Source organism: Lampris incognitus, chromosome 14, assembly GCF_029633865.1.
Source record: "Lampris incognitus isolate fLamInc1 chromosome 14, fLamInc1.hap2, whole genome shotgun sequence".
In the NCBI taxonomy this organism is placed as follows: Eukaryota; Metazoa; Chordata; class Actinopteri; order Lampriformes; family Lampridae; genus Lampris; species Lampris incognitus.
Window position 1 is genome coordinate 50,007,454 of NC_079224.1, and position 19,620 is coordinate 50,027,073.

A 19,620-nucleotide genomic window follows, 5' to 3' on the forward strand; every position below is an offset into this window, starting at 1 on the left:
GCATGTTTCACTTTGTGAAAGGCCAACCAGAGCATGTGTGTCAGTGCCTGATGTTGTTCTTCCGTCAGTCTGTCTTGCCACGTGTCGAGCGGGCCGCCGGGTCTCTGGTCCTGGCTGCGCCTGTTAGCAATAGCTTCCGCTACTTTCTGGTGTTCTCTGCTGTTTGCATGCTTATCAAAAGCTGGATGGCTGAAGTTTTTCATCCCCATATAAAAATGGCAGTTTCTATCCGCTAATGTGGGATTTTCCCGACATAGTTTACACCACATCTCGGTGCGGGCGTCATCTGTTTGAAGCCAGCCGATGTCCTGCAGCCATTTCTCTGAAAACGTACGCTTTGACTTTGGTTCTGGTTCAGTATGGCGTTTCTTTGGTGGAGCTGTAGGAAGACCAAAGAAATTATTCAATGTCGCTTGCTTCTTTGACATTTTGGAGAAATTAGTGGCTCATACTATAGCATTGGCTAAAAGCAGTGGCTCATACTCTGCACTGCAAAATGTTTGGTACGCAAATGCGCTGTAAAACACTTGAATCTGGTGCTCATTGAATATTTTAAGTGCGCATGCGCACCTGCGCACCACTTATGTGCACCTCTGCTATAGACGTAGCCATGTCAGATCCACGGGGTGGCCAGGCTGTAGACGTAGCCATGTCAGATCCACCGGGAGGCCAGGCTGTGGACGTAGCCATGTCAGATCCACGGGGAGGCCATGCTGTGGACGTAGCCATGTCAGATCCATGGATAGGCCAGGCTGGATGTAGCCATGTCAGATCCACGGGGAGGCCATGCTGGATGTAGCCATGTCAGATCCACGGGGAGGCCATGCTGTGGACGTAGCCATGTCAGATCCATGGATAGGCCAGGCTGGATGTAGCCATGTCAGAATCATGGGGAGGCCAGGCTGGATGTAGCCATGTCAGAATCATGGGGAGGCCAGGCTGTGGACGTAGCCATGTCAGAATCATGGGGAGGCCAGGCTGTGGCCATAGCCATGTCAGATCCACGGGGAGGCCAGGCTGTGGATGTAGCCATGTCAGATCCACGGGGAGGCCAGGCTGGATGTAGCCATGTCAGAATCATGGGGAGGCCAGGCTGTGGACGTAGCCATGTCAGATCCATGGATAGGCCAGGCTGGATGTAGCCATGTCAGAATCATGGGGAGGCCAGGCTGTGTACGTAGCCGTGTCAGATCCACGGGGAGGCCAGGCTGGATGTAGCCATGTCAGATCCATGGGGTGGCCAGGCTGGACGTAGCCATGTCAGATCCATAGGTAGGCCAGGCTGTGGCCATAGCCATGTCAGATCCACGGGGAGGCCAGGCTGGATGTAGCCATGTCAGATCCACGGGGAGGCCAGGCTGGATGTAGCCATGTCAGATCCATGGGGTGGCCAGGCTGGACGTAGCCATGTCAGATCCATAGGTAGGCCAGGCTGTGGCCATAGCCATGTCAGATCCACGGGGAGGCCAGGCTGGATGTAGCCATGTCAGATCCACGGGGAGGCCAGGCTGGATGTAGCCATGTCAGATCCATGGGGTGGCCAGGCTGGACGTAGCCATGTCAGATCCATAGGTAGGCCAGGCTGTGGCCATAGCCATGTCAGATCCACGGGGAGGCCAGGCTGGATGTAGCCATGTCAGATCCATAGGTAGGCCAGGCTGTGTACGTAGCCGTGTCAGATCCACGGGGAGGCCAGGCTGGATGTAGCCATGTCAGAATCATGGGGAGGCCAGGCTGTGTACGTAGCCGTGTCAGATCCATGGGGAGGCCAGGCTGGATGTAGCCATGTCAGATCCATGGGGAGGCCAGGCTGGATGTAGCCATGTCAGATCCATGGGGTGGCCAGGCTGGACGTAGCCATGTCAGATCCACCGGGAGGCCAGGCTGTGGACGTAGCCATGTCAGAATCATGGGGAGGCCATGCTGTGGACGTAGCCATGTCAGATCCATGGATAGGCCAGGCTGGATGTAGCCATGTCAGAATCATGGGGAGGCCAGGCTGTGTACGTAGCCGTGTCAGATCCACGGGGAGGCCAGGCTGGATGTAGCCATGTCAGATCCATGGGGTGGCCAGGCTGGACGTAGCCATGTCAGATCCATAGGTAGGCCAGGCTGTGGCCATAGCCATGTCAGATCCACGGGGAGGCCAGGCTGGATGTAGCCATGTCAGATCCATAGGTAGGCCAGGCTGTGTACGTAGCCGTGTCAGATACACGGGGAGGCCAGGCTGGATGTAGCCATGTCAGATCCACCGGGAGGCCAGGCTGTGTACGTAGCCATGTCAGATCCACGGGGAGGCCAGGCTGGATGTAGCCATGTCAGATCCATAGGTAGGCCAGGCTGGACGTAGCCATGTCAGATCCACGGGGAGGCCAGGCTGTGTACGTAGCCATGTCAGATCCACGGGGAGGCCAGGCTGGATGTAGCCATGTCAGATCCATAGGTAGGCCAGGCTGGACGTAGCCATGTCAGATCCACCGGGAGGCCAGGCTGTGGACGTAGCCATGTCAGATCCACGGGGAGGCCATGCTGTGGACGTAGCCATGTCAGATCCATGGATAGGCCAGGCTGGATGTAGCCATGTCAGAATCATGGGGAGGCCAGGCTGGACGTAGCCATGTCAGATCCACCGGGAGGCCAGGCTGTGGACGTAGCCATGTCAGATCCATAGGTAGGCCAGGCTGTGGACGTAGCCATGTCAGATCCATAGGTAGGCCAGGCTGTGGACGTAGCCATGTCAGATCCATAGGTAGGCCAGGCTGTGGACGTAGCCATGTCAGATCCATAGGTAGGCCAGGCTGTGTACGTAGCCGTGTCAGATCCACGGGGAGGCCAGGCTGGATGTAGCCATGTCAGATCCATAGGTAGGCCCGGCTGTAGACATAGCCATGTCAGATCCATGGGGTGGCCAGGCTGGATGTAGCCATGTCAGATCCACGGGGAGGCCAGGCTGGATGTAGCCATGTCAGATCCATGGGGTGGCCAGGCTGGATGTAGCCATGTCAGATCCATGGGGTGGCCAGGCTGGATGTAGCCATGTCAGATCCACGGGGAGGCCAGGCTGGATGTAGCCATGTCAGATCCATGGGGTGGCCAGGCTGGACGTAGCCATGTCAGATCCATGGGGTGGCCAGGCTGGACGTAGCCATGTCAGATCCACCGGGAGGCCAGGCTGGATGTAGCCATGTCAGATCCATGGGGTGGCCAGGCTGGATGTAGCCATGTCAGATCCACCGGGAGGCCAGGCTGGACGTAGCCATGTCAGATCCATGGGGTGGCCAGGCTGGACGTAGCCATGTCAGATCCATAGGTAGGCCAGGCTGTGGCCATAGCCATGTCAGATCCACGGGGAGGCCAGGCTGGATGTAGCCATGTCAGATCCTGGGGTGGCCAGGCTGGACGTAGCCATGTCAGATCCATAGGTAGGCCAGGCTGGACGTAGCCATGTCAGATCCACCGGGAGGCCAGGCTGTGGACGTAGCCATGTCAGATCCACGGGGAGGCCATGCTGTGGACGTAGCCATGTCAGATCCATGGATAGGCCAGGCTGGACGTAGCCATGTCAGATCCATGGATAGGCCAGGCTGGACGTAGCCATGTCAGATCCACCGGGAGGCCAGGCTGTGGACGTAGCCATGTCAGATCCACGGGGAGGCCATGCTGTGGACGTAGCCATGTCAGATCCACAGGGAGGCCAGGCTGTGGACGTAGCCATGTCAGATCCATGGATAGGCCAGGCTGGACGCAGCCATGTCAGATCCACGGATAGGCCAGGCTGGACGTAGCCATGTCAGATCCATGGATAGGCCAGGCTGTGGACGTAGCCATGTCAGATCCACAGGGAGGCCAGGCTGTGGACGTAGCCATGTCAGATCCACAGGGAGGCCAGGCTGTGGACGTAGCCATGTCAGATCCACAGGGAGGCCAGGCTGTACATTACAGTAATTTAGCCGACGCTTTTATCCAAAGCGACTTACAATAAGGGCATCATTTAACGTAGGAGATCAGGAGAACTACTAGTCATCAGAGGTCATAAGTGCATCTTCTGTCTAAACAAGCTTCTAAGAGCAAAACCAGTGCTAAAGTAAAAGTGCAAGAAAGAGATTTTTTTGTTTTTTAAATGAGTGAATACAATAAGTGCTAAGAACAAGTAACAGGGTAGTAGTTCTTGAAGAGGTGAGTTTTCAACCTGAGCTGAAAGATGGGCAGGACTCCGCTGTCCTGACATCGGTGAGGAGTTCATTCCACCACTGTGGGACCAGGACAGAAAAGAGCCGGGACCGGGTCGATCGGCAGCAGGGGCCTCTGAGCGACGGGGCAACCAGGCGTCCTGAGGCAGCAGAGCCAAGTGGTGGGGTGGGGGTGTAGGGCTTGACCATGGTCTGGAGATAGGAAGGAGCTGCTCCTTTCACTGCCCTGTAGGCCAGCACCAGAGTCTTAAACTGGATGCTAGCAGCTACTGGGAGCCAGTGTAGGGACATGAGAAGGGGAGTTATGTGGGAGAACTTAGGGCGGTTGAACACCAGACGAGCTGCACCTTTCTGAACAAGCTCCAGAGGTCTGATAGCTGTTAACTTAAACCTCACTTAAAACACCTTTTCCTTTTTAACTTAAACTTCACTCAAAACCCCTTTTCTTTTTAACTTAAACTTCACTCAAAACCCCTTTTCTTTTTAACTTAAACTTCACTTAAAACACCTTTTCCTTTTAATTTAAACTTTGCTCAAACACCTTTTCCTCTTAACTTAAACTTCACTTAAAACATCTTTTCCTTTTAACTTAAACTCAAAACCCCTTTTCTTTTTAACTTAAACTTCACTCAAAACCCCTTTTCTTTTTAACTTAAACTTCACTTAAAACACCTTTTCCTTTTAACTTAAACTTTGCTCAAACACCTTTTCCTCTTAACTTAAACTTCACTTAAAACATCTTTTCCTTTTAACTTAAACTCAAAACACCTTTTCTTTTTAACTTAAACTTCACTTAAAACACCTTTTCCTTTTAACTTAAACTTCACTCAAAAACCTTTTCAGCACTTTTTTTTACTAACTGGTCCAAACTGCTCTCTTGTGATGTCGGAGGAAGTAGAGCATTACCAAAGCGTTGTAGTAATAATAATGATCATAATAATGGTGGCCATTATCCTGCAGACGGTCAAGTCAAACTAACTCTAGTGGTGCCCCCTGCTGCTTGTCATAAAAAAAGTGTGACTTGGTTAGACGCCTCCTGAACATTTTTAATGATATCCATAATGGAAGAACATTTACATACAAGTCAGTCTTTATTCATGTTCATTAGTTTGTTGATTAAATTGGAAATAGAATTGAAGTTAAAGACATTTTAATTGCTTTAACTGTGGAGGAAACTTGGAAGAATGTATTTTTAACCTTTCTCCTCCTCTCCGTCAGTCTCTGTCTCCTCAGGACCGGGCGGTATATAAAGAGTTCTCCTCCACGGTGAGTCGTCCTCAACTCCACATCACCTCACCTTCACAAGAAGAAACACAGTAGAAAAAGATGGAAGCATCTCACTTTAGCAGAAAAATCACAACACAACTAACTCCAAAACTCAACAAGCTGTGACACAACTAGCTGGTGGAAGAGCTTTATGCGACAGATAGTAATACATCAGTAGTACTACTGATGTATTACTACAGTAGCATGTAGTACTATGTCAATAGATGAGTGACTAACATGATCCCTCACCCCCATGTAGAAACGACGGAGTACCACCAAAGTTCGCGGTCCTGGGACCAAAGTTCGGGTGACGGCAAAGGGGAAGGCAGCAAGTTCCAGAGCCGCGACACCAGGCATAACTGTGGGCAAGAGAGCCATGGCGTACCGAGCCAAGGTAAAACACACTTACATGTATACATGTTGTTTTTTTTGTTTTGTGTTTTTCTTGCCCTCTTGTGTGTGTTTAAGTCGGAGAGTACTGCTGGCGTCATGTGTGACTGCCGCTTCTCCCTCTCGTAGCCCCCCTTCCCATCCACCCCTGTATGTTGTGTTACGTTTGTCTGTTGTGTTGTTTCACCCCGTTTATTGTAATGCAACTTTGAGTGTTAGAAAAGCGCTATATAACTTTATTATTATTATTATTATACACACACACACTTTACCTCTCTGTTGGGCAAATTTACACCAACCAGTCAGAACATTAAGACCACCTGCCCAATATTGTGTAGGTCCCCCTCATTCCACCAAAACAGTGCCAAACTGCCAAGGCATGGAGTCCACAAGACCTCTGAAGGTGTCCTCTGGTATCTGGCACCAAGACGTTCGCAGCAGATCCTGTAAGTCCTGTAAGTTGCGAGGTGGGGCCTCCATGGATCGGACCTGTTTTTCCAGCAAATTCCATAGATGGTTGATTAGACTGGGATCTGGAGAATTTGGAGGCAACAGCTTGAACTCTTAGTCAAGTTCCTCAAACCATTCCTGAACAGTGTGTGCAGTGAGGCAGGGTGCATTATCCCGCCGAAAGAGGCCACTGCCATCAGGGAATACCGGTACCATGAAGGGGTGTATTTGATCTGCAATGATGTTTAGGGAGGTGGTACGTGTCAAAGTAACATCCATGAGTGCCAGGACTAAGGTTTCCTAGCAGAACATTTCCCAGAGCATCACACTGCCTCTGCGGGCTTCCCTTCTTCCCATAGTGCATCCTGGTGCCATGTTGCACACGCACCCAGCTGTCCACATGATGTAGAAGAAAACGTGACTCATCAGACCAGACCACCTTCTTCCACTGCTCCATGGTCCAGTTCTGGCGCTCACATGCCCATTTAGGAGCTTTTGGTGGTAGTCAGGGGTCATAATGGGCACTCTGACCGGTGTACGGCTACGCAGCCCCATATGCAGCAGGGAGTGATGCACTGTGTGATCTGACACCTGTCTATCATAGTCAGCATTGACTTTTTCACCAATTTGAGGTATGGTACCTCTTCTGTGGGATCAGACCAGACGGGCTAGCCTTCACTCCCCACATGCATCAATGAGCCTTGAGCACCCATGACCCTGTATGTAGCCAGTTCACTTGTCGTCCTTCCTTGGACCACTTTCAGTTGCGACTGACCACCGCATACCGGGAACACCCCACAAGACCTGCTGCTTTGGAGATGATCTGACCCAGTCATCTAGCCATCACAGTTTGGCCCTTGTCAAAGTCGCTCAGATCCTTACGCTTGCTCATTTTTCCTGCTTCCAACACATCAACTTCAACAACTGACAGTTCACCTGCTGCCTAATATACCCCACTCCCTGACACACACACACATGCCTTCACCTGAAACGGGTAAAACACAAGTTAATACAAAGATAGTATAAGTTGTGGTCTTCAAATCTATGATTCACTATCTCCATATTCAGATGTGAGGCTGCACCGTAGATGATGACACTATGTGGTGCTCTATAGTATCCCTTGGCAAGATTTTCTGTTGTTCGGTGGCACAGCGTAGCTGAGACGGCCGCAGAAGAATCCTGTTGCTTTTTGCCAGAACTGCTGCCGAGTTGACAAACAGAGCTGCTGGTTGCCGGAACCGCTGCCGAGTTGACTGAGCGGAGCCACCATCGTTTACCCTTTCCGGGTACTGACAGCTGGGTAGACTGTGCCCGGGGATTTGAATTCAGAGTTACCTTCTCCTAGCCTTTGCCTAAAGAGGCATCAACCCACAAGGCAGCAGGTGGATTTGAAATCAAAGTTCCCTTCTCCTATCCCAATGTGTTGACTGGACTGGGCACCATGGGAAGTACCATACAGGCATGCAGGAGGACCAGATCTATCAGTAGGCATGTCGTCCTTAGCCAAAGGGCCCTTGCCGAGGTAAGGTGCTACCCCTCTACAGCCTGCGGTTGCAGTTTAGCGTCTTACCCAGGACCGTAGACATAATATATGGTGTTGCCTTTCTATACATGCCTCGTTATTTTTTGGCACCTGTCACTCCCTGACATGGCACCTGTCAGCCCCTGATAGGTGCCATGGTTAACAATGTACTCAATGTTATTCACTCACCTGTCAGTGGTTTTAATGTTTTGGCTGATCGGTGTATGTTTTAAGTACCATGAATGCAGCAAGACTTCAATGATATTTATGCACACATTCTTTTCAATTATGATTTAAATGTGAAAGCTATTTGTACTACAAGTCAAAATGTTTATTCTATACTTAGCACAAGGAAGGAAATGTGTGTTTGGTGGATTATTTCTTTGTTGTAACAATGCTTCTTGGCAATAAATCTTATACCGTTGGAAAGCCTGTTTATTTGCCTTTTAAATGGCGCCACATGTGTAAGGAACATGCATTTGTGGGATGAGCAGCAGAGATGAGTATGTGGGTTGCCAAATCTTCTCTGCCAATGCCAAACAGCTTATCTTGCTGTTGCTATTGACTCTTGTTTTGAGCTTCTGGTACCCCAGGTGCTGACCATCAGGTGCCTGATATAAGATTTATTGCCAAGAAGCATTGTTACAACAAAGACATAATCTACCAAACACACATTTCCTTACTTTTTGTGCTAAGTATAGATTTAATTTAGATCTTACTCTAGATTTAGATGGTGCTTAAATCAATCAAAGGTGGCAAGTTGGAATGGGATGGTACTTTTTGGAATATGAGATATATTGACTTCAGGGAGAGAAATCTATTTGAAAATGTTGGTTTAGATTAGGCGGCATGGTGCCACAGTGGTTAGCGTGGTCGCCTCACAGCAAGAAGGTCCTGTGTTCAAGCCCGGGGGTAGTCCAACCTTGGGGGTCGTCCCGGGTCATCCTCTGTGTGGAGTTTGCATGTTCTCCCCGTGTCTGCGTGGGTTTCCTCTGGGTGCTCCGGTTTCCTCCCACAGTCCAAAGACATGTAGGTCAGGTGAATCAGCTGTACTAAATTGTCCCTAGGTATGAGTGTGTGTGTGTGTGTGTGTGTGTGTGTGTGTGTGTGTGTGAGATGATGATGATGATATCAATATATTTCAATAGGAGAACGTTTTTGCTATAAAAGATTCAGCAACTCCCAGAGCAAAGACGACTTCAAATAGAGACAGGGCATTTTGACTGAAACCCACTTCTTCATAGTTAATACAGGATCTTCATTGTTAATGCAGGATCTTCTTGATAGTTAATACAGGGTCTTCTTGATAGTTAATACAGGATCTTCTTCATTGTTAATACAGGATCTTCTTCATTGTTAATGCAGGATCTTCTTCATGGTTAATATAGGATCTTCTTCATTGTTAATACAGGATCTTCTTCATAGTTAATACAGGATCTTCATTGTTAATACAGGATCTTCTTGATAGTTAATACAGGGTCTACTTGATAGTTAATACAGGATCTGATTCATTGTTAATACAGGATCTTCTTCAATGTTAATGCAGGATCTTCTTCATGGTTAATATAGGATCTTCTTCATTGTTAATACAGGATCTTCTTCATAGTTAATACAGGATCTTCATTGTTAATACAGGATCTTCATTGTTAATACAGGATCTTCTTCATTGTTAATACAGGATCTTCTTCATTGTTAATGCAGGATCTTCATGGTTAATACAGGATCTTCTTCATTGTTAATACAGGATCTTCTTCATAGTTAATACAGGATCTTCTTCACTGTTAATACAGGATCTTCTTCATTGTTAATACAGGAGCTTCTTGATAGTTAATACAGGATCTTCTTCATTGTTAATACAGGATCTTCTTTATTTTTAATACAGGATCATCTTCATGGTTAATACAGGATCTTCTTCATTGTTAATACAGGATTTTCTTCATAGTTAATACGGGATCTTCTACATTGTTAATACAGGATCTTCTTCATAGTTGATACAGGATCTTCTTCATAGTTAATACAGGATCTTCTTTATTGTTAATACAGGATCTTCATAGTTAATACAGGATCTTCTTCACTGTTAATACAGGATCTTCTTCATAGTTAATACGGGATCTTCTACATTGTTAATACAGGATCTTCTTCATAGTTAATACAGGATCTTCTTCATTGTTAATACAGGATCTTCTTCAGGTTAATACAGGATCTTCTTTATTGTTAATACAGGGTCTTCTTAATTGTTAATACAGGATCATCTTCATAGTTAATACAGGATCTTCTTCATAGTTAATACGGGATCTTCTACATTGTTAATACAGGATCTTCATAGTTAATACGGGATCTTCTACATTGTTGATACAGGATCTTCTTTATTGTTAATACAGGATCATCTTCATAGTTAATACAGGATCTTCTTCATAGTTAATACAGGATCTTCTTCATAGTTAATACAGGATCTTCTTTATTGTTAATACAGGATCTTCTTAATTGTTAATACAGGATCTTCTTCAACGTTAATACGGGATCTTCTACATTGTTAATACGGGATCTTCTTCATTGTTGATACAGGATCTTCTTCATAGTTAATACAGGATCTTCTACATTGTTAATACAGGATCTTCTACGTTGTTAATACAGGATCTTCTTCATAGTTTTTTTAAGCAATATATTTATTGAATTTTGTTTGCAAATTACATCGAGACAAGTAATAGCACTGTACAGCAAACATTTTGACCCCCCCCCCATAACCCCGTCCCTATAACAAGTAATGCAATTCAAAGCAGGGTTAAAGAAGATAATAAAAATACAAATTAAATTAAAGAAAATAATAATAATTTCTTTCACAGACTGATTAGATGGTGTGTTTTTTTTCAGTTGCTTTTACGCATATAAACAATCAGGTAGAGTTGTTCTACTCCCCCAGAGCTTGTTCTTGCTGAAGCAAGTTACCAACATTAGTATTATGTCTTAAGAAGTACAGAAACAATCCCCAGATTTTATCAAAAACACTTTGTTTACGTCTAACAATATACATTATCTTTTCCATTGACATGTTTGAAGCCATTTCTTTAACCCACATACCAATTCTTGGTCCATCAACACTTTTCCAATTAAGAGCAATTACACGTTTTGCTTGTAATATACACATATCTATAAATCTGAACTCATTGCTATGTAAATGTGGGATGGTAGGATATAAACCAAGAATAAAAAGCTTTGGACTCAATGGTAATTTCTTTGACAAAATTTGATCAATCATATTAACAACGTCTTGCTAGAAGGTTTTCACTTCCACACATTCCCATATACAGTGAAACAGCGTCCCCCTTGCCTCACTACACTTCATACAGGTATCAGGAATATTGTCATTAACCTTTTGCAATTTAACATGAGTTATATATATGTACGCATCAGCCATTTATACTGTAGAAGCTTTAGGTTGCTGCTAACTGTCTGTCTCTGGGCCTCTTTACATGCCTCCCTCCATTCTTCTAAAGATATTTCCTCCTCTATATCTCCTTCCCATAATCTCAGTTTTGTCTCTGATGATTCATCAGATCCAGATACAAATAAGTCATACATAGTTGAAATTAAACCTTTATCATAACAGTGTTTTGTGACTGCAACTTCTAATATAGAAATGGTAGGAATGTCTAATGAATGGCTTTGACAGGATGATATAAAACTCCTTAGCTGAAGATATTTGAAAAAATGATTCCTTGGAATGTCATACTTGGTAGATATTTCCTCAAAGGACATGAATACTTCATCCTCCTCCCTGTACATGTCTTGCACTTTCCTTAACCCCTTTTCAGCCCATAATTTAAATCCCCTATCATTTTGCCCTGGTTTGAAATTGGCATTACCCCAAATAGGACTGAAGCGTGACCGGGACATATTTATATTCAAATACTTACAAGCATCGAACCAAACATCAATCATATTCAATATTATAGGGTTGTCTGTATTTTTCTTCAGATATTTACGGTCTGCTGAATACAAATACAGGTGCAATGGTAAGCCCGGTTTAACAGAGCAGGCTTCCAGATCAATCCAAGCTGGGGGACTTCCAGATGAGAAGTAAAACATAATCGACCTTAATTGTGCTGCCCAGTAATACTATTGGATATTTGGACATTTCAGGCCTCCTCGATCATATGGTAGATAAAGTAAAGATAGACGTAATCTAGGACGTTTATTTTGCCAAATAAAGTTGGTAAACAGTTTCTTGATTTTCATGAACAAAGATGAAGGAGGGGGTAGGGGGATATTCTGGAACAAATAAAGAAATTTGGGAAGTATATTCATCTTTAGGATATTAATCCTGCCGATCATTGAAATAGGTAAGGATGTCCAACGCTCTACCGAAGCAATACTAGCATCCAGGATGGGCTCATAATTTGACTGAGCAATCTTATTCACCTCAGGGACAATTTTTATTCCCAGATATGTAAATGTGTCTGTTGGGTTGAAGGTAGAAGCATAAACAAGACCATTCTTCCTCTCTGTTTCATTCAGTAACATTATAGATGATTTGGAGTAATTAACTTTATAACCGGACATTTTCCCAAATGTTTCAATAAGGCTTAGGAGCGCTGGGATAGATTTATGCAGATTTTTAAGCATTAATATCACATCATCGGCGAAGAGTGCTACCCTGTGCTCCAGATGTCCCTCTCGAATTTCATAAATGTCGCTGTGTGTCCTCACCGCTTTAGCAAATGGTTCTATCGCTAGGATAAAAAGTAAAGGCGATAAAGGGCTCCCTTGAGGGCAACTTCTACAAATGTTAAAAGGTTTAGAAACCTTACTATTCGTCAAAACTGCTGCAGTAAGCCCTGTACAAAGCAATCTTACCCATTTGAGAAATGTATCCCCAAAGCCAAATCGTGTGAACGCCTCAAACAGATAAGGCCATTCAACATGGTCGAAGGCCTTCTCTGCATCAAGTGAAAGTAAGGCCGTGTCAGGCGCCTCCCTCTGACTGTATAAAATATTGAGCACTCGTCTAACGTTATGAAAACCCTGTCTCCCTTGAATGAATCCGTTCTGGTCTTCCCCCACTACTCTAGGTAGAACATCCTCCAATCTTCTTGCAAGAATTTTACAGAGTATTTTTGTATCAGAATTTAGGAGACTAATCGGACGCATATTTTCACATTTTGTATTTGGTTTCCCCGGTTTTGGGAGTAAAGTGATTAGGGCGCCCCTCATAGATGTAGGGAGAAGACCATTCACAAAGGATTCCTGAAACATCTCCAAGAGGGGTGGTATTAATTTGGTTTGAAATTTTTTATAAATGTCTATAGGGATGCCATCTGGACCCGCTGATTTTCCAGCCTGCATACACCCAATTGCTTCTGCAATTTCCAACGCAGTTACATCTTGATCTAATACTCTACATTCCTCTCCCGAAATTTTAGGAATATTAAGTTTGTCTTGGAATTGTGTCTGCGTGTCCAGATTAGGAGAGCACTCAGAGCTGTATAATTTCCCGTAGAAGTCTCTAAAGGCTTCATTAATCTCTGCCGGGTCCACTATAGTTCTACCACTTGGGACTTCAATACAATTAATAGACCTTTCTGTTTGTTGTTGTTTAATGCGCCATGCTAGAAGTTTTCCGGGCTTTTCCCCCTGATCATAGTAGGACTGTTTGAGTCTCATTAAATCAGCAGCCGCTTTATTAGCTGCCAATTCATTGTACTGTGATCTAAGCAGTAGCAGTCTTGCATGAACATCTGCAGGTATATGTCTATTATTATATATTTCTGTTTCCAGTTTTTTAATTTCCTCATCTAATGTCTTCATTTCAAGTCGTGTAGCCTTTTTCTTGGAGCTAGTGAAAGAAATTATTTGGCCCCTAATAAAGGCTTTGAAGGCCTCCCACCTTGTGCTAGCAGAAATCTGGGACTTGTTACATTCAAAATACAGGTCAATCTGTTTATCTAAGAAATCTATGAATGTAGGATCCGCAAGCCACCCGGGTTGAAAACGCCATCTCGGGGGGGTCGCACACTAAGTTATTATCTTCATAGGTCAAGGATACTGCAGCGTGGTCAGACAGAACTATACTACTATAATGACATTCATCTATTTTGGAGACAAGTAGCGCTGAAACCAAAAAGTAGTCTATGCGTGAGGGAGTTCTATGAGTACGGGAATAGCAGGAATAGTCTACTGCGTTCGGTTTACCATGCCTCCAAACATCAAACAGATTCAATTCCTTCATAAAATGGTGTATCGTCTTTCTGGACTTACTGTGGGTATCATCTAAACCAGTTGACCCGTCTTTTGAAGGATCTAACGTACAGTTAAAGTCACCAGCTGTTATGTATTTCCCAGGATGATTTGAAGCAGTCAAAAACAGACTATTATAGAATTTAGAGTCCTCTTCATTGGGGCCGTAAACATTTATCAAAGTTAAGGTTTCAGATAATAACCTACCCTGGACTATAATATACCTCCCTGCAGGGTCCTTAACTACATGCTGCACCCGTAATGGAACCGATGTATGAATTAGTATCATAACCCCTCTAGCATAAGTGGTGTAAGGACCAGACAACATTTGACCCTGCCATCGTCTTGCTATTTTGGGAACATCCTCATCCACCATGTGTGTTTCTTGTAAAAAAAAACGATTTTTGATTTCAAGTATTTCATCCTGCTCATTACCTGCTTCACCTTTGTGAGTTTGATCAAACCCCTACAATTCCACCAAGTACGTTTTACCTTGCAACTCTCTGATATTGATTCCGGTATGTTATATTAGGAACCGTAGTGAAGAAGTACTTTGACAAACCACACCCACTGATGAAAGAATAAATAATAAAATGAAACCACAAAAACCCACCCTCAACCCCATACGAACCTGAAGTCCACGAACTCTGGACCTCCCCTCCCATCCCACGTTTAACTAGCGCTAAAACGAGTTCTCTACCTTTTCTTTTCTTCTCGCTCTAGCTCGCTATCTTACTTTTTCTAAATACTAATCATACACAACATCAGTAATGAACTATGCAACACTTACAACATGTAGGCATATATAACATTAACCATCCGAACACATCCACCAACCTGGAACCCGTGCATGCAGACTGGAAGACGAGGAGAGGGAAAAGTCTGTAGCCTGGTCACAAGAGTCCGCGATGCATTGGGCCTTCCTTCCTCCGACAGGCGCATAAACCGATGAAGACTCTCTCTGTCCCTTAGGTCTAGGCCTACTTGGATGTGCCCATGTCATTTCGGCTGGTGCTTGGACATTGTCTCTCATTCAGGGTTAAGTGCCTTCCACAAAAGCTGAATAGTCTAGCTATAAACCAGACTCCGTCCTGTCCAGGTAGAAAAAGAAAGCCTAAACAAAAACAAAATGGCGACAGTCCGAACACGTGGCTACATCTTTGGTGTAAGTGGAAATAAAATAAAATAAAGTGAGCTTAATAGCCTACTGCATCAGTCCTTATCCGAGGGATTGAATAAACCTCTCCACTTCTGCTGGGGTTTGAAAGGTGTGGGGTCTCTCGTCGTGTGTTACCAGGAGCCGGGCTGGAAAGAGGATTCTGTGCTTGTGGATCCCCCGGTCTCTCAGCTTCTTCCGGACCTGATCGTAGTCGCGCTGCATCTTGTGCACCCCAGCAGAGAGGTCGATGTGAAAACGGACCGGCGTGTTCTTGTAAAGGACCTGTCCCTTGGTTTTGGCTGCCTTTAGTACTCGCTCCCTGTCCTTAAAGTTCATGAACCTCATGATCAATGTCCTTGGACGACCCGTGCGAGAGTCTACCGGAGCGCCGATTCTATGAGCCCGCTCCACCACCAAGCCCTCCCGCAGATCATGTTCAGAGCCTCCGGCAACCACTTCTCCAGAAATGCAGGTGCATCCTGGCCCTCTTGTCTCTCCGGTAGGCCCACCAACCTTACGTTATGTCGCCAACTCCTGCATTCCAAGTCCTCCACTTTGTCAGTAAGGCTTGTGACGGTGTTTTCCAGCGTGCTAACTCGGGGTGTTAGCTTCTTAACGTCGTCCTCCATCTTGTCAGTCAGGCTTTTGACGGTGTTTTCCAGCGTGCTAACTCGGGGTGTTCGCTTCTTAACGTCGTCCTCCACGTCAGAAATCCGTTGTTCAGCCTGTTCCATGCGACCCATGCATTCCTGTATTTGTTTCTTTACATCCGCAATTGTCGCTTGCGCTCCATCAATTTTCTTGTAGAGTCCACTTTTCAAAGACCGTATGGCTTTCATGATATCTTGGTTGCTATTCTTATCTGTGTCTAACATTTCGTCATCTTCTTCCTCGTGGTCGTCTTCGTTGTTAGCCATATTTTCAACCTGCATGGCGTCGCTAACCTTCTCGGCCTCTTCCTCGTGTCGCAATTTCCTTTTCTCCTTCTCTTTCTCTTTCTTTGCCTTTTCTTTTGGGTTTTTCCCTGACATTTTAGTTCTGGGTACTCTTATACATGTACTGCGTGACTTTGGACAAGATTCTGATTAGTATTGTAGGATTAATTTACACTGTAGCTGCAGAGCTTGAGATTTGCGACCTCCTAGTCCCTCGCCATAACCGTAAGTCCTTCTCTTCTCCATAGTTAATACAAGATCTTCTTTTATTGTTAATACAGGATCTTCTTTTATTGTTAATACAGGATCTTCTTCTTAGTTGATACAGGATCTTCTTCTTAGTTGATACAGGATCTTCTTCATAGTTAATACAGGATCTTCTACATTGTTAATACAGGATCTTCTTCATAGTTGATACAGGATCTTCTTCATCGTTAATACAGGATCTTCTTCATTGTTATTACAGGATCAGGCTAATCCACACGTGTGTAACCCCCGCAGCTTTATTTTCAGTGTGTCTCCAAGTGATTTTCACTGGTTTCATACATGGACATGTGAAGTAAACATGCTACATGTGTGTTTTGACATGTTTGAGGTTGTACTGTGCTGGATGACACAATTGATGATGTCTGTGATAAAATAATTTCCTTTCTGGGAATAATAAAATACAACTATTATTACTTGTACTTTTATTCATACTATTACTTTTATAGCTACTACAACTACTTCCATGATGATGTTGTACATGTTGCTTTCGATGATGCCCATTTCCTGTACTTACACACACTGTTTAGAATGACTAAATTCCCGGTACATTAGATTTTTATAGACTTTTTGAAGTTCCCTTTTTTTTTAAAGACCTTAAATGTTAGTGGTCTGAGCTTGTCACCTCTGAGGTGAAACCCCATGTGGTTCAGTCTGATCGTCTGCAGGATCTTCATGTGGTCATTTTGTTTTCCAGCAGGACACATCAGAGTCGGAGGACGAAGAGGAGAAGAGTAACACTTCAGACTCTGAGGAAGAAGAGGAAACGTCAGGAACCACTGACAGTGATGAAGATGACGATGAGGTGAGGGTCCGCGACGTTCCCATCATGCCAGCCATGTTTAGTCAGACCTCCAAATGTCAGCTGCTCCCCTGTAGGTATCCTGAACCCAACCCATGACCTTTTCTTTAGTTTCATAAAAAATCGAGTCTGTTTTTGTGCCTGCAGAATGATGATGATGATGATGAAGATGACGACGATGAGCAATCAGGTGACAGCTCGTCCTCAGAAGACACCAGTGACTCAGATTCTGACTAGCCCCACCTCCAGGAGAGGAGAGGCTGTGCGGGCCACGCCTCCTCATAAGCCATTCATTCAGGCGGACCAATAGGTGGTGAAATCACATGACTGTCACCTTGGCCCCTCCCACCTCTTTCTGACCAGGACAGGCAGAAAGAGAGCGAGCGAGTGAGTGAGGTTGATACAGACAGAGAGAGAGAGAGAGAGAGAGAGAGAGAGAGAGAGAGGTTGATGCCTCTATAAGATGGAACAAATTCTCCATCTTCTAGAGGTTTTGTTACTTGTGTTTCAAACACTTTTTTTTAAAGACCTTTATTCAGGTGTTACTATGAACCTGTCGCCAGTTTTTTTTTTTTTTTTTATCTTTCAGAAGGAAATTTAAACTAAAAAGTGAGATGAGGTTTTTTAGAGTTTTTTGATGAGGTGGGGTTTGTACAGTTTGGCGGGGGCCGGAGCCTGTTGAGGCACTAGCTGCTGATTGGTTGTCCTTTGACGGGCTGCTTGCCCTGCAGTCCATATTTTATCAATTAAATGCACTTTTTCTCATCTGCTCTTGTCTTATTTAATGTTTTCTGCACTTTCAATGTCATTTAACACTCAAAATCACATTCAACATTAGCTTTTCAACAAGCACATGAAACACCTTCAGCTCACCAGGATACAAAGTGTCCTTCAAATGAATCAATTTGTGTTCGAGCACGTCTTCGTATTTCTCCTCGTTACTGTCCGTTTTCTCGTGGAAACCTGATTTTCAAGCCGTCTGTGGTTTGGGAATATTTGGGGTGTGAATTAGAGTAATTTAAACTCTTTCTTAGTTTGAATCATGAAGGATGTGGATTCATTGATATCTTTTTCAGTCTGGTTTGATTTCACATTATTACTGAAATTAAGGAACTATTTTCTTTAGAAAAAATAAATTAGGAATTTAGTAGCTGAAGAAAAAAAAACTACCATCCATTCAGTATTACAACCCAGAACCATGGAGCTCATATTTCTATTCATGGCAGTTATCCAAGTGAGCCACTGGGGGTCTTCGGGAGGACTTGTAGAGTCAGAAGGTCTTCAGGAGGACCTGTGCAGTCTGAACCTGTGCAGCCACAGGCAGCTGAAGCCAATCTGCACACCTGAGTTGGATGAAATCAATCTGACCTTTTCAAACTTTGGTGTTTCTGACAGTCAAACAGAAGTTGGAGTCAAACTCCATCAGGCAGAAGCTGAAACTCAACTCTTGTCTTCATGGGTAACGTTTGTGATATGTTATTTGATATAAATCATTAGTTTAATTAATGCCCTCGTGGCCAGTTTGTAGCCTTCATGCTCTCAGGTTCTCTAAGTTCTGATTATGCATCATGTCAAGGAGAGTTTAAAATGATGTCGATCTGTCTCAAAAGGAACTTATCTAAAATTCATTTCATGTTATCTTTTGTTGAAAACCTCCATTCTCGGCCTGTCCGCCTGACCCTGGTGGGTGATGGAGCAGCTTGGTGTGGTTGCCTTCTAATGACGAAGTTCACTCGGAGTGCCACCCGTTTATTTATATGACGCAGCTTTCTCTTGCTTTTATGAAACGCTATCGTTTGTTTTGCAGTGGTCTTGAACGTAGCTCAGTTTAATAAAGAACACAGGAAAACCAAGTGGCTGAGCAGCAGCTTTATTCTACGTTAACAGTACATAACTTTTAAGTATTAGTACATTTATTCTACGTTAACAGTACATAACTTTAAGGATTACTACATTTATTCTAATGTTAACAGTACATAACTTTAAGGATTAGTACATTTATTCTACGTTAACAGTACATAACTTTAAGGATTAGTACATAACCTTAAGGATTAGTACATTTATTCTATGTTATCAGTACATAACTTTAAGGATTAGTACATTTATTCTATGTTAGCAGTACATAACTGTAAGGATTAGAACATTTATTGTAATGTTAACAGTACATAAAATTCAGGATTAGTACATTTATTCTACATTAACAGTACATAACTTTAAGGATTAGTACATTTATTCTACATTAACAGAACATAACTTTAAGGATTAGTACATTTAGTCTACGTTATCAGTACATAACTTTAAGGATTAGTACATTTATTCTACGTTAACATTACATAACCTTAAGGATTTTTACATTTATTCTACATTAACAGTACATAACTTTAAGGATTAGTACATTTATTCTACGT

At 44.2% G+C, this 19,620-nt stretch overlaps 1 protein-coding gene across 4 annotated transcripts in view; it reads left to right on the plus strand.

The window, feature by feature from the left end:
- Positions 1-18,006, plus strand: part of ubtfl (upstream binding transcription factor, like) — a 46,243-nt gene extending 28,237 nt beyond the window's left edge. For 2 of the 4 annotated variants that reach the window (XM_056292755.1, XM_056292754.1), the window contains exons 17-20: positions 5,409-5,456; positions 5,716-5,850; positions 17,108-17,215; positions 17,360-18,003. In XM_056292755.1, the coding sequence (XP_056148730.1) occupies positions 5,409-5,456; positions 5,716-5,850; positions 17,108-17,215; positions 17,360-17,449 (381 nt within the window). In that variant the 3' untranslated portion in view covers positions 17,450-18,003. Of the gene's footprint in view, positions 1-5,408; positions 5,457-5,715; positions 5,851-7,364; positions 7,524-17,107; positions 17,216-17,359 lie in introns of those variants that run through there. The other 2 variants (XM_056292756.1, XM_056292757.1) reach the window with 2 other exon arrangements.
- The last annotated feature ends 1,614 nt before the right edge of the window (positions 18,007-19,620 follow it).